General features: G+C 45.1%; 1 protein-coding gene across 2 annotated transcripts in view; it reads right to left on the minus strand.

The window, feature by feature from the left end:
* The window catches only part of Eip63E (cyclin dependent kinase Eip63E), a 50,382-nt gene that overhangs the window by 20,132 nt on the left and 14,579 nt on the right, over positions 1-15,671 (minus strand). For both annotated transcript variants that reach the window (XM_069058421.1, XM_069058430.1), the window contains exon 2: positions 9,974-10,078. In XM_069058421.1, coding sequence (XP_068914522.1) covers positions 9,974-10,078 — 105 coding nt within the window. The remainder of the gene's footprint in view (positions 1-9,973; positions 10,079-15,671) is intronic.

Raw genomic sequence — 15,671 nt, forward strand, 5'->3', positions numbered from 1 at the left:
TCATATTTATCGCCTCCCGTGCAAATATAAACAAACAGTTAGCCTTGGCGCTGCTGGAAATTGCGGTTAACTGCGGAAAAATTTCGGATTCGCCAAACAGACCCTCCCCAAACAAGCGACCCCACTTGGTGATTCGCGAATCGATCAGCGACGCACAAAGACCCTTCGGGAAACGTTCTCGGTGCGGTCCAGATCGTCGATCGGATTTGTGCACGTGCCGGGGGTCCGGCATAATGGACATGCAAGCCGGACCACCTTTCAGATTTCCCCGAGACGAATCGTTCCGGTGATTGATGCGAGTGCTATTTCGGTCGGAAAATGATCCGGAAAAATACCACAAGGGGTCCGGTTTCCCACATTCCTCAACGACGGATTTTTCTTTTTGGCGGATGCGCCGGTGCACGTTTAATTAGAGACACCGCGCCATTTGGTCCTTCACACCACCGACCAAACCATCCTTGCAGCCCAAGACTGCAGGGGGTGAGCGGTCAAGTGGCCGCAACGACTGTTGATAATTGGTTATGTCGGGATCATGGCTCCTGCTAACTCTCCTAATTGCCTTTTGAGCGTTACGCAGCCCGTTCCCGTGTCCCGACGGCGGCCCCAGACGAAAATTCGCAACCCCACCTGATAAAAGCGCGACGCGCGTCATTTCTGCTTCGAAAAAAGTCGCCGAGGTGTCCGGACCCGGAGTCATCCGGCTGTATGGATTTGTCCGCTTTTTAAAGCGTCGTTTCGATGATGGTTCCACAGCACGATCGATCCCTCCATAAAATATTCAGCGAGTCCGGAAAAACTGGCCCGGACCGGCGAGACCTCCAAATACAAGTTGCTGTCAACCCACGTCAACCGGAGAAATTAATTCAATTAACTTCGACGTCCTGATACCGTCTCGTAATTGCTCGTTGTTCTCAGTTTAGTCAATAGAATAGTCAAGTCGCTGTCTCCGCTATCGCGTATCATCATCGATTGGCCGACTAATGCAATTATGGAAATGGGATTACGTAACGCGAGCAAACAAACATTCCAATCTATTAATACCCTCGTGATTATTTTTTCCCCCTAGAACTCACCCCCACCGGACAACTTTCCCAATTTATTATTCTCCTCGAGTGAAAAATATCTATTTCCAAACTTCAAAGCGAACTCCTTTATTTATGGTGGCGTCCACAGCATCGGGAGACTTATTGGAAGTGACGCAACAGTTGCTGATTGCGATCGACCCACCGGTGCACAGCGGCAACAGTGCACCCACCCACGAAATTACGACCGGCGGCGTGCCGCAGAGAGTCCCTCTCGGACATGCGTTATTCCTTATTTAGGAAATCGATGTTGTTGCCCGCGAAACAATAACGCGGAGTAAACACCGCGGTCCCCGGCGGCAAATCTGTTAATCTCCCGGAGCATCCGATGATTTCTTCGCCTGTTTGCAGCAATAACAGATGGCACAGACTCGTTCGACAGTCCGGTCACGTTTCCCCAATCCCGATTTCCATATCTGTCATCCTGGACGTAATCGCGTTAGCGAAAAAGCGCAAAGTGCACACAAATACCGATCGCGATGATGGAAATCAAAAAGGAAAAAAGCTATTTCGGTGGTGGTGTTTCATTATGGAGCGCAAAGGGGAGACGGACCAACACATGTCAACACTTAATATTGGTCAAATTACGTGCCATGTGCCAACGGCCTCCGCTTGAGTGATGGATAACAACACCGAACAACACTCGACTTTCCTTGTTAAGCGGGAAATAATGCAACGACGACGAAAGAGTGGCGGAGGGAGTCGATCGGAGGCACCCACTCCTCCCGCTTCCGTGCTTGCAGATTGTACAAAACCGTGGCATTCTATTATCTGATTTGGAAGTTGGCGATGTGGCTCTCAGACATCACTTTCAATAAACCGCCCGGGATGCGGTAATTTTATTAGAGAGGAGAAAAAACGGGACCGCACTGCGAGACACCCGAAACAAATCTCTTTTCCTTCTGGCAGAAGGAGGATAAACGGGCGGTGACGTTTTATCCGTTTCCGAGCTCGTCCGCCATCAATCTTCATCGCAACAACATTAACAACAACCAAAAAAAGAACACAGCGTAAAAGGCTTTCGTTATCCAATTTGGCGATGATAGATATGACCCTCGACAAAATATTTCTCCGGGTTGGTCCCCGGGGACTCTATTGTCCCTTTCTCGCGGAATTTCCTCCGAATCTCGCGGATGCCATGACGCATAAGTCGAAAAAACATCTGTCGTTCGTTCCTTATTCAATTACCCATACAATCTTCATCCAATTTACGGCGGCGTTAAGCCGCCCCGGGCTCCTTCGCAACGCACCCCATGAATATTTGAAGACCGGAATGCTTCCTATGCAGCTCGTTAACGGCGCGCTCCGGGCGAAGAAGCGAAAAATCAGCAGGTGATGATGCCCCGGGGGGGAAACGGATCGGCGGGGGCGGCGTAACGATGCCGATTGATGGGGTTCCCGGCGCGAAAGGGTGCCGAGCCCATCCACACAACCCATTTCTCTCTTGGTCCTCTTCTCGAACAACATTCGCGACCTCCGTCCGATTCTTTTAGCTAGACCGTCTTGGACTTAATCTCTTAATGTCATTATCTTCCAGTCCGGCTCCTCCATGGCCCCCGATTCCCTCCAACTCCATCTCCAGTGTATCGTTTTCGCCACCGAGGCGAGATACTCAATTAAGTGGGGCTCGCACCCATTCCCAACTTCTTATTAAACTTGCCGAACAAAGTTTACAAAGTGGCCGAGATCCGCGGAACCCTTTGCCTATCGAGCGCCGGCATCAATTAGACTCCTGTCAGGAGCAGGATTTCGGTCGACGTTTACTACACCGGATTAGTAGTCGATAATCTGTGCCTCGGAGGGCACTTCGCGCCCCCCACGCAGTTATTATTGCGAGCATTGATTTTCGAAGGGGCCCTCCCCCCGATGCTCTCGAGTAAAATGCAATTAGGGCCTCGTTTACTCAGCTGTCGTTTTTGGCGCGGCCGACGGATTAATTGTTAATTATTAATCTAGCAAGGGTAATTGGGAGGAAAGAGACGGATTGGGTCATTAAGCCCCCGACGGCGTCCCGACGGTATCCCGTTATTCCCGAAATCCGATCGAATTAACAAATCGGGGCGATAATGGACACGATCCAGAAGAAATCTGGCTCCTGTTATATTACTGGTTCGAAAGCAAGTTGTTTTCTAGGTTGTCACCAGGTTTTCCTCCACCTGGCGTCCAAATCGATTGTGCGGACACTTTAATTAATACCGGGTCGACAGCCCCTGAGCCACCCCATCCAGACTCCATTCATCTGTCGCATCCCGATCGGGCATAAATTTACTGACCCGAAATGAGCATCTGGCAAGCAATAAAAGATCTTGCGAGGCAAATTCCCCGGACAAAGACACGAAGATCCATCAAAATCTATCGCTTCCCGTGGCTCTTTTCATTTTTTCCCGATTTCCCATCGCTCATCTGACACTTTTTATGCTGCTCAAAGCTGGGTCCCTCCCCCTGCCACAAAAAATCCTCCAACGGGCGTCTCGACGGACGTTCCTCGCCAGATTGCGTCCTTCGACGACTTCTTCCCTGCCACCTCTTAATGGGCAAATTAGGTTGCCAAGTCCGTGGACCTCCTCCCGGGATGAATCCTTCTCCCCGACCATAAATTCAACATGTTGTAGGTCGGCGGCGCGCATTGAATTCCGTGCTCTCCTCCTCTTCTAATATTTTACATCGGCGTTATGACAGTTTTTATTCGCGGTCCGGACCGTCCTCATGAATATTTCATCCACTTTCCGCACAGTTTCGGCAGGTCCGGACCCGTTCCTCAGACTTCGGTTATTTTTATTTCGGTTTAATGGGATAACGTGCGGAGACGGGACGGCGTAAAAACGCATTTGTTTCCGATGCGAGGCGGTTTTTACGGGCGGCAATGTCGTGACGATAAATTGCAAAACGAAAGAGAAAAACAAACGAGAAGGTGGTGGCGGCGGGAGACGTGCTAGAAAGCAAGTGGCTGGGCAATTGTGCAAACACGAAATTCAATAAACTTGTCAATGCCGTCGAGAAAAAGAAATATCAAATGTCAGGCGGCGCAGTGATGTTGAGTCATTTCCAGTCGGGGCGGGGGTTCCCCCCATCACATTTAAAACGGGTGATTTAATTCCTCGCGGATCGTCATATATTTTTTTAATTGCGGCGTCAGAGACACCAATGCGAAGAGACATATTTGCGCCATTCTGACAATTGCCCTGGATAAAATGTCCGAATCTACATAACACAGGTTGGAACCTTGCCAACGTTAACAAATATCCCAGTCTTTTGCGGACATTATACTTGTCCCAACGGACTAGGATCATGTGGCGTCCAATAGACCGAAACTTAAACAACTCCACTAAAAAACTTTCTAACAAAATATTCCCAAAATAGACGAGCATGGATCTCTTCCAGTACCTTCAGGAGATTTATGGCAGCGAAAGGGAGCCAGATTATCTAATCTTCCTGGCTCTGGTAGCAACACACGCCACTTCTTCTCAACATGGATCAGATCTAGACACTCCATCACCGTCAAGCGGAGTCTGGTTCGGATGACCAATGACCTTTACTGTTGTAACCGTGGACAAATTACCGGGTGCCATACCAGATCAGTTCGCAATTATCGTAATGGTCCTTCTGTCGCGGCCTCCCAAGAATGCGCTTCGGTTATGCGCCTCGCCTTCCGCCTCAGCTGCACATGTCGCTCTAGTGTAAAAATTAAAATTGGACGGTCCGTTGTCTGGACACGTCACGACTCAATTTACGATCCCACTCTTCACTTGACGCATCCGACAGATGTTCCCAGAACAGATTACCGAACAAAGACCAGATGATAATGCAAGACGCATTAATTGTCGGGCGTGTATTTTTAGATCGCGACCCATTCCGGGCAATTATCCTGTATCAGAAGGTCCACTCTGTGTCGTCATTCCCGGCACGTTCACCTCGTGCTGACCGTCGTAAAAGAGTGTCCCTCGAATTAATCAAGCGGCGGCGACGGGGTCCTTTTGTCCGGAGTCGGCACTAGAATGGACGCCCGGAGACGCGGATAAGAGGCGTCCCCGGAACGATTCTTCATTAGGCTTCGTTATCTCCGGGTCCGGACGGATTAACGGGAGAAAAGTAAAAAAACTCATTGGGCCGAGTGAAAACGCGGAGGACGACCCTGTTAAGTGCTGGCGCCGCTCCAGGGGTCCACGCTCGGACAAACATTCTTACACTTTACGAATTTATTTAATAACTAATTAAAGCCGGTGCGTGTCCGAGTTCTGGCATGGCCGACCCTATCTAGAGTGTTTTATTTATAAATAAATGGCTCGGTTAGTGAACTTGGTGTTGCGGCCGGCGAAATCCGGGATTGTTGGCGCGGGCGAGCGTCGACGGTTCCGGAGCGTCAGCTCCGAGCTTTCCGGTGCGATTGTTTCTTGTTTGACAGTCGAGAGTTGAGCGGACGACGTCTTGGAAATATTTCATTATTACGCATTGCCATGCATAATACGCGATGGAATTAATTCAAACGGAGATGCTTGAGTGTGTCCGTAATGGCATAATGAATAGATTTCCACCCACGTCCGTTCGACCGTTTCTATAACGTCATTACTGTCATTAGTCATGACTGTTCGCTTCTTTTATGAACTGTTCGGTTCAATTGTTCATTAAACTGGGCATATGTTTCCCGTGACTCACATCGAAAAATCGCGATGCAAAGTATTGACACCGATCGTGGCGCGGATTAAGCGTCAGGCCGGTTATTGTAACCAAAATGCGGTAAAAACTGTTTGCATTTTTTTTTTAACCGAAAACAAATCCTGATACCTTCAGCGTACGATGATCGATGACACAGAAATCCATGGACACGAACTTTGTTTTCACCGGAAGGGCTCACTTTGGAAACAAGAAAATGTAGTTCAATGAAGTTAGGATGCTCATTTGGTAAACTTCAAGGGTAAATTTTATAACAAGTCTGTAGGGTCTGTTTGTACCCAGAGAACGGCAAAACTGAATTATCTCCAGACCTCTTGCCAATTCTTGTTGAAGAAAGCTCTTGTTGGCAATAATAAACAACGAAATAGAAAATTATCCAATAAATTCAAACGTAATTGTTTCGATTTTTCAGTGGCTGGGGTCTGCGATGACCCTAGATGGGTCGCGAGTATCAAATAAAACTTATTTTTTAGGCACCTTTAATGAAAATAGCAATTTCACGTACCTACAACCGGACGAAAAGTAAATTTCTCGTTTTGTTGTCAAGCTGATATTACATATAAAGAAGATTGTTAATACATATTTTTGTAATTTTTTAAATGATGCCTTCTGCATTGTAGTTCGTGAAGTCGCCTAAAAAATTTAATGTGTACCTCTGCCAAAAAGCGCCTGTTTTCAAGCCTCGGCTGCGCCTCGGCCAGAAAACTCAAACTCGGACCAAAAATATGCACTTTTGGCCTTGATACAAAAATAACTATGTATTTAATTATGTGACAAACACAATCGTCAGAAAGCAAGAATTGATTTTCAAGAAAAAATATGTCATTTATTACTGATTCTTTTTTGGGTATTGGAACTGTTTTTCACTGCCGATTCTTTTGGAGGGACGTTAATAACGATGATGAAATTTGGTGAGGGTCAACAATGAGATCTGTCACATTTTGAATAAAATTTTATTGAGCGATTCAAACAGATACAACAAAACTTCCGTAAACAAAAACCTTTTGTTCCGCTTGTTTTATGGCCGGAGGCGTACACCGTCCACTTTCACTGTCCATTATTTACTCTATAACGGTGCACTAAGTCAATTTACAACAATCACTTTGTGAAAAAAATATTTTTGTAGAAATGCACCAATTTACAAAACGAGCCACTCGATTTTTGTGGATTTTAATAGACAAAAGAGTAGTCCCATCAATTTTGTCTTAGTTGAAAAATTCACTGTATATTTGTTAAGACAAAGCAAACAGCAGAAGAGTATGGTGCTAATATTATATGAAAAAAATATGAAAGGAAAGATTCCAAATCGTCTGGGAGAAAAATATTGATTATTAGATTTTACAAATTGCCTTAGAATAAAGGGAAATCACAGGAATAACCGAAATTTTGAAATTGAGAAATTGCTAAAAATGTTCTAGCGTGAACGAAAGTAAAATTCTGGAATATTCTTCTTTATTATATTACATTACATATTCCAAACTTCAAAAACATTCCATAACTTTTCAAAAAATTCGGAAAATAAAATTGAAACTTGTACCAAAAATGAACGAGTATGAATTTCTTCAAAAGATTTACAAGTTAAATATTTTTTTTTGCAATTTCTTAATACAAATTCTTTTAAATATGGATTAGATGTACTGATAACCCTTCATCCATCAAATCAAGCCTAGTTAGGTGACCAATGACCTTTACTGTTCTAAATGTCGACAAATGAACCACAACCATATTAGGCCACTTTGCAATTATCCTAATGGTGCTTCCGTCGCGGCTTTGAATGCGCTTCGGTTACGAGCCTCGCCTTCCGCATCAGCTGCGCAACAAATACATCTTTACTGCTAAAACAAGGTGTCCTTTCTCGACTGGACGTGATTATCTCACGCCACACTCGAAAAGTAACCGGCGAGCTGAAGCCATAAATATCGTTTCATTTGGAGAAGGAAAAAAAAAACATTTTGGACCTTATGCAAATCGAAACATTTCAAACAAACAAAAACTCGTTCCAAACGAATTCGTAAACTAAAACTGAGACTAATCCTTCCAACCGTGTTGGTGAAATTTTCGACTGGGAACAAAGCGACGCATAAATCCTTCAGTGACAGGGACTAATTTAAAAACTACAGTCATTTATTAAATCCGATTTTAATTCGTCTCGCGTTTTCGCAATTTTTTAAAACACCATCGCCTTGATTTAGTCGCTTCAAAACGCGAAAACGTCGACTTAATCAAGACGACATTAATTGCGAAAATGGACACCGAGGAAATCCCGCGCCCCAAAACGCAACCTTCCCCCTTGGCAAATCCGAAAACTTCCAGTCGATAAAGTTTTAATTGTCAGGCAAAAAAAACCAACGAAAGTTTCCCTTTTTCAGTTGAAGTAATTTACTGTGTTCACTCCCACTTTCATAAACACTCGACCCGCTTAAAAACTCCTCGTCCTGGATGCAGATCCCCTCGCCTTGTTGCAACGAAAGTTGTCGCCAGTTAAAAATAGAACGTTCACTTTATCCAGTGGAATTTGTTTTCGTCCAGTTTCACCTTTGTAATTTGACGTCGATATGTTGTGATTGGGCGATGACGCTTCGTGTCATCACCGCCAACGTCACGTCAATTAATGCACGATAGTCGCTTCGATAAATGTGTGAACGAATAACACGAAATTAATGTCCTGGCGGGGCGTCCTTCGCGTCTAAAAAAATCACAACCTTGGCCTAGCGCGGACGCGGTTGCCGTACCAAATTTTTCTGAAGGAATTTTTCGCCAAATCAGAAAGACAAGTGGCAATGATAACAGACAATGCTATCGATTGTGACCGAACATTTAAATCATGTTACCTTCGTTGCCGCCGTCACAATGACGTGGCATTGTACGCGTCACTCATTTTCATTATGCATGTCCCAATAGAACTCCTGTTTACCAAATTAAACCATTCATACTTTATTGGATGGTGGGAGATTACCACAAATCGGTCAATAAACTGGAACACCCAAATTGAACGGGTTCTCGGGTTCAAATCGACATTTTTCGAAATTTAAAAATTACAGATTTTGGATTTTCTCATGGGCCATGCGACCAATATCGTCATTCGTGACGTTAGTTTCGTCTCTCTCACGTCTATTTGCAAGCATTAGAATTTTAAAGTAGTCAACGCTGTCAGTTATCGCTCCGCCGCATATATTTCCAAGGTCACAGCCCATGAGAGAATCCAACACCTCTACTGTGGCAACCGTGTCGTGTTGGCTCGCACGGTATCCTGTTAACAAGAGGGATCAACCCTTGAGGAAGGGATCCGCAACAGGTTCGGACACGACCGGTTCAACTTGTCAGGTTTAATAAAGGACTTGATCCTGCGACTTGATTTTCGCAAACACGGCGGACGAGATAACGGAACAATCGGTAAAATTTTATTAACAACATATTTGATGAGATAAAGTCTAATGAAAAATGTTATCGAATTAGAAATCAGTACAGAGGTGACAGACCTTTGATAACAATTCGATTCATCACCAAAAAAAAAATTGATTGTCGCAACTGCAACGTTCTTTTGCTGACAAACAATGAACGTTTCTGCAACCGCATCATTTGCGCAATTGCAAAGAACCGACCTTTGGTCGCCGTCGACTGTCGATAGATGCACACTGCTGCAATTTATCGAGTGGTTGCAGCGACACTTGCATTTTGCACGATCTGGAAAAATTTCGAGGCTTCGGAGTCGTTACCGTGAAAACAGTCCATGTCGGAAATTAATAACGCAGGAAATGGGTTGCGCATTTCCTGCTATTAAAGTGTCAACGTCGGTGTAATCTTCGCCGTGTTGACCCCGACCGATCGTGCATTTTCGCGAGATGAAAAACATCTTCGAGGTTCGAACCAATCGGATAATGGGTGCGATAATGCGTCCGATTTGAAAAATGCTCTTCAGATCTCGGCGGGTTTAAAGAGGGAGAATTGGTTCGGTGGGGTCCCGATAAAACAAGCTTTTCACTCAAACGGTTATCCGTCACAAACGGAAAAAACACTACAAAGTTTTTCCATCGCTCCCGTTTCGTCCTCCCGATCGGGATTCTCTCACAAAACACTCAATTAATCACCGGAAAGTTTCCCGTCTGGGAAACGCGACGAACCAATTAATTCCGCATCGAAAGCTCCCCGTCCAATTTCGTCAAGTCGCAATTTTTCAAAATTATTTTTTAAGCGATCGCACTCGATTACTCAATACTTACATAACCGTCCGAAGGAATGTGACAGTCTTTTCCTGAGCTTTTGCATCCGTGACAAGGCCCCGCTCTTCTTCTCCCGCATCGTGACCCCCGTCGGCAGTCCGATTCCTGCAACGTAGACAAAAATAAACCACACGTGCACACGCGAAACAACAACAAACACTTGGAGTGGGGGGAGAAAATCGACCACCCCTCGCAGGAAGAAAAAATCGGATGTGCCGTTTCGACGCTGTAAAACGCGAGTTCCTGCGAGCTGATGGTTTATTTATTTGGCGCTTCTTGGGGGGGAAATCATTAAGCGGGAAAAGATGCCTCGACTCAAACTTTTAGATTTGTTTCGCTTCCGCGTTGCAGCGGAGCTTTGAAATTCGATAGGTGCTTCTTTGGCGGTTAACGGGCTTTGTTGCATCATGGAGATGATGGAAAAGTCTCCAAACAAGTAGCTTTGCATGTTTATACATAATAACGGCATAATAAGTGGAGTGTGTTTTTGTTGTTTTAACATAGTCCCGTATTAAATATAATATCCTTGTTAAGGGACAGGAATTCGTTTACAAACTAGAGCACTTCGTGTTCTTGTTTACTCTATTAAAACACAACCAGGAAAAAATTACAAAAACATTCGATTTATTTGGAAACAGTTTCAAGAGATTTAATCTAGTGACAACAAGATATCGTATTATTCAACGAGTGTGACTACTACCCGCGAGTCCGATTGAGTAATAGCCATTACACGCGCGTAAACATGATTCTTTTTCAACGACGCACAAATTTCATCATTTTCACAATAAAAATCTTGAATTTTGAAAACAGATAAGAAATTTACGACTAACACCATAAAAAACACTCTATTAAAACACAACCAGGAAAAAATTACAAAAACATTCGATTTATTTGGAAACAGTTTCAAGAGATTTAATCTAGTGACAACAAGATATCGTATTATTCAACGAGTGTGACTACTACCCGCGAGTCCGATTGAGTAATAGCCATTACACGCGCGTAAACATGATTCTTTTTCAACGACGCACAAATTTCATCATTTTCACAATAAAAATCTTGAATTTTGAAAACAGATAAGAAATTTACGACTAACACCATAAAAAACAACAGAAATTCATAAAAACTAAATGTTATCATTGCTATTATCAAAATCTACAACTACATATTTGGAAGAAGTTTAAAAACCTAACATCGCTGGTCGATCAATGAAATTTTTATAACAATAATATGTAAAATGTAATAATAAATAAAAAATGATTATTAATGATTATCTATAGGTACTATAGAATCAGTTAGTTAGAAAATAGAAATCGCAATTGTTGTTACAAAATCACTGGAGCAAGTAATGTAGAAACCATATTGCCTGCCAGATCATCAAAATAAATACTTTGGAGAAAACATTTGTTCACAATTCCAAAGATATTTGCCAAGATCAATCAACACCTACAAGCTAATTTGTGTTGATTTGTGAGTAAACCATTATAAAATTGGCATTTCAACAAGATGAAGCAACACCACACGACTCCAACTCGTTGAAATTCCTACAAGTCGTCATATTAATTTGAATTGAATGAAGTGCGCTCAAAACTATTTCCATTGTGCTCAACTTGCATTTTCCATTCTTCCGTCGATCATTATCTTAATTGCTTGTTTATGCTCCCAATGCTCGCGTTCACCTTTCATACCCGTAAAACTTCTGAATCATATTTGGTCGTACTACAATTTGAATCCGTCCCGTTTCTCCGTTTACCTTATTTCGCCTAAATCGTATCACCTGCCAGACAGTTTTTTTTCCTTCAATTTCGAGCTGTTAACCTTGCTTTCGTCTCACCACCGCAGAGCGAAATCAGCGCTCCGCTTCTCTAAATCGTCTCCTACACTCCATTACCGTCGTCGCTTTCCGACCAGGAGAGCTTTATAATGCAATTAAAGAGGACGATCAAACCCTCTCGCAGCAGACATTTTGTAATGGCGACGGCTCCCAATTCCTCCGTCGAGATCGTCGATAACCGTCCGCATTGTTGTCGTGCCGTTTCGCAACGCCAAAGAAGTTAATTAAATCTGGAAAAACAGACGGTTCGAGTCGAGACGTGTGCGCCCACCTGTTATTATCGGCGAAAACACGCCGGCCCACGGCGATGGTTTCGATAAGTTGCAGCTTGCAGCGACCGACTGAGTAATGGTGTTACTGGATATTTGGGTTAAGTCTCCGTTTGGTGTGACGCGTCCGTACGATTGCACCTTCGTGTGTAGACATCGCTTTAATTTGGAAAGTGTGCAAGGAGAGAATTTCGAGCGGGCCGGATTCACGCCGCCTCACGTGAAAAGAGCGGTCCCGCCTTCTTCCGCTGTCAACAGCGGAAACTACTCAGCTGGTGTCTAGCCAGCAGCATCAACACAGTAGTGCAACTAGACTGGGGCAAGTTTTCGGAAGCTCCTGGAGCTTCGGGTTTCCGCTCTGGCGCGATGGAGCACCGAACGGGGCGGAGCCTCGGAGCCAACTCGACGGTCTCGGTCAACCAAACGCGCAGCGGAGGCGCCTTTGTCACGTGCGAAATCACACATTTCGGGCGCCATAAACCGTCCAATATAACCCAGCGAACAACAAAACAAACGGCGCGCTATTTGCACCGTCCCAATAAATAAAATTATGATAATATTTATTTTTGCCCGTTAATGCGGTCGCGCCGCACGCAATCTGCATCCCAAGGTGAACGTTTTCGTCGCCGTTCACCGGTCGGTCGGTCGGTTCGCGGGGTTCATTCATTTTCGTTCTCAGCCTTGACTTTTACGGAGCAGAGGCCGAAACGACCTTTTCCTTAAAGACAATGAAGACAATTGTCCACATGTGGCCCGGATCGGCTCGATAAATCCCGCGGCGGGAACGAAGGAGGTCGCGGAACGATCCTCCAACTGGGTTAGGACGTGACGGAACGGCCGTTTGTCTTCGTGCCGTCTGGCAAAAAACAAAACCGAAGCGGAGGACGTTGCACGGACGGCAACGTCGATTAATTGCCAGTTCATCTGTGACGGCTAAAATGTTGTTACCGAACCGGCATTAACTCGTCTTTTGTTGCACGGTCGAGCGCGAAACTGAAACGCGCTTGCGGAAATACCGCGCGCCGAAAACCCACCGCGAGGGGGGTGGCGGCGACGGGGGCCGGGGCAAAAATAGAATCGGGCCCGGAAGGACACCGCCGCCGAGGGAAGGCGGCACAGGCGGAACCAGCAGAGCCAAAGGAGAACGAGGACTGTTCAAACAAGACAAAGAAATACAAAGAGTCGGCAGCGGAATCGTGTTGTCGTCTGTCATCTAAAGGCAATATTTGCAACGTGAGACGTAAACCGACCACGTCCGCCACGTTCTAAACGTGGTCGATTCGAGAGTTTGGTGTCGATTTTCTTTCGCGTTTGCAAATTTTTGATCTGGAACGGACGTGGGACGCTGAAATACGAGGTGTTCTGCCCACGACAAGTGAAGGGACCCGTGATCACTCAATACTTTCCCTATCACCTGTTCCTTGTCATTTTTTGATCCACTTTTCGCGTCCTCACGCTGTTTACCATCGACAAATCTCGTAAAAACGTCACGCTGCGATTTCCTCATCGACACAAACAACATCACGCAAACATCAGCAGACCTCCGTTGTTAATCCGTTTTCTTGCTGCGAAAAGATCTCCTTTCGGGCTCCGTTCGAGGGGTCCCAACCTGCGTACAAAAGAAAACCTCGTTTTTCCGCGTCCACTGTCGAGACCCTCGCAATTTCCACTCTGCACTACGAGATTGGGAGCAATCCTCGTGGAACTAATTCCCATTTGCGAAACCTTTATTGGCTGCAATTCTAAACAGCTCCCTCCAGCACAACAATCCTTCGACGAGTCGCATCAACTCGCTAATTCAATTTGTATGTACACACATGCACACCGACATCGTTCATCGACTGACTAACAAACCGTTGTCGATTTTTAACTCCATTCGGTCCGGATTTTCCACCGGAAGAGTGACAGCTGCTGTCATAATAATCCCCGGAGAGACGAAGCGATTCGAACTGGTGTTGCAGGATTTATCATAAAATTCAAATTAGAAATTGATTGAAAAATGGGAATCGCGCTCTTTGACTCCGCTCCGGAATCGAGAGGACGTCTCTGTCATTCGGATTTTCCACTCCGGTTGATTAATCGACGAACAGTGAATGAAAAAAAAAAAAACTCTTGCATGCACATCAATTACTGGGGCTGATTAAAAAAGCCATGAATTCCTTTCGGTCGTCGGAAGTGGCGTGATCCATCAATTTCCCGCCCCGCAAAAATACGAATGTTTGCATTTTCCATTTCCTGAAGTCCCCATCCCCCTCGCCTGGGGAAGGTATCGTTCAACGTCCGAAAGCCGACGCTCGTCGCCTATCAATCATCTTATCAAAAAATTTCCACTCGCAAAGAGACAGAATCCCCCTCGCGTCGAAAAATCCTTCGGAATTTGGAAACGCGCTCTCGTCCAATTGCGTTAATCATCATCGGCGTGATTGTCCGTTTTTTCGGGGTGGTTCCAGTCTGGCGGATGTTGACACAACTGTATTCATTTAGTAAACACAACACGCAACGTCGACTCGACGTCCCGTATGTCACTCGAACAATGCAGGGGCGTCAACCCCGCCGTTCGTCAATTAAAACACGCCGAGGGGATGATGGCGGAAGTTCGGAAAACGTTCGATGTTTACACGGGAAACAAAGAAGATGCGGGTCTTAAGTCTTCGGTCCCTGGAGACGTCTGGTACCTGCAGTACCACCGAATCCTGACGAATCGGGGTGTTTGTTCCAGCCCTCGAATTAACCGAGGGGATTAGATCGTAATGGAAATCCGGTGTAGGGTTCGATCCCCACAAAAAAAAATCTCCAATCGATGGCAAGTGAAACTCGGACCGTGTGGGCAGTACTAATTATTCCTCGGCTTCGGGAAAATGTCACCTGATCGATCGTTCCTGCTGGAAAAGCGATTTCCTTCGCCGACTTGATGACCATCGGACCGCGACTCCGCATTTTCATCACTCTCTTCTCTCATTGTTCCTAGATCCGTACATGGATGGAAAGTCTGGTCCCATTGTGTTAACTTTTTGCATTTGCTATTCACCTGCACCGGTGCAGATTTCTCATAGTGAACTGTAACTAGTCCGGCGGAACCGAAGCAGTACCATTGGGAGATCCGCTGCTTGTGGTACTCTCCGGATCTGGGACGTCGTTCGACTAATCAATTAGTTTATTATCATGGATAAAAGCAATTATACAATCGGCTCGAAAGCGACTTTCACAACAATGATTGTTATTGTTGTTGTATAATTTCGATAAAAACGTTAGATAGGCGAACATTCTGGGGCACCGTGCGTAACTGTTGGCGAAATGTGGATCACAAGTCTCGGGATCCAACTCTCGGCGAAGTTCTCGCCTAATCTTCCTCTAATCCGAACGACCGCAAAATGTAGTGCGTTACAGACGGTGAAATCTGCATAAACGCATCTCCTCCGCCTCACTTATGCAAATTTAAACGCCACTTTAATTACAAGAAATTATTTCGACTTGCACTCGATCACGAGGACTCTCCCGATGACTTAATTGAATGCTCTGGAGGAGGAATCTGTGCGCGGGATGCTGGATGATATTAATTTAAGCCGATTTACAATGGGATATAAAATTTAGACGATAA

This window comes from Tenebrio molitor, chromosome 1 (genome assembly GCF_963966145.1).
Source record: "Tenebrio molitor chromosome 1, icTenMoli1.1, whole genome shotgun sequence".
In the NCBI taxonomy this organism is placed as follows: Eukaryota; Metazoa; Arthropoda; class Insecta; order Coleoptera; family Tenebrionidae; genus Tenebrio; species Tenebrio molitor.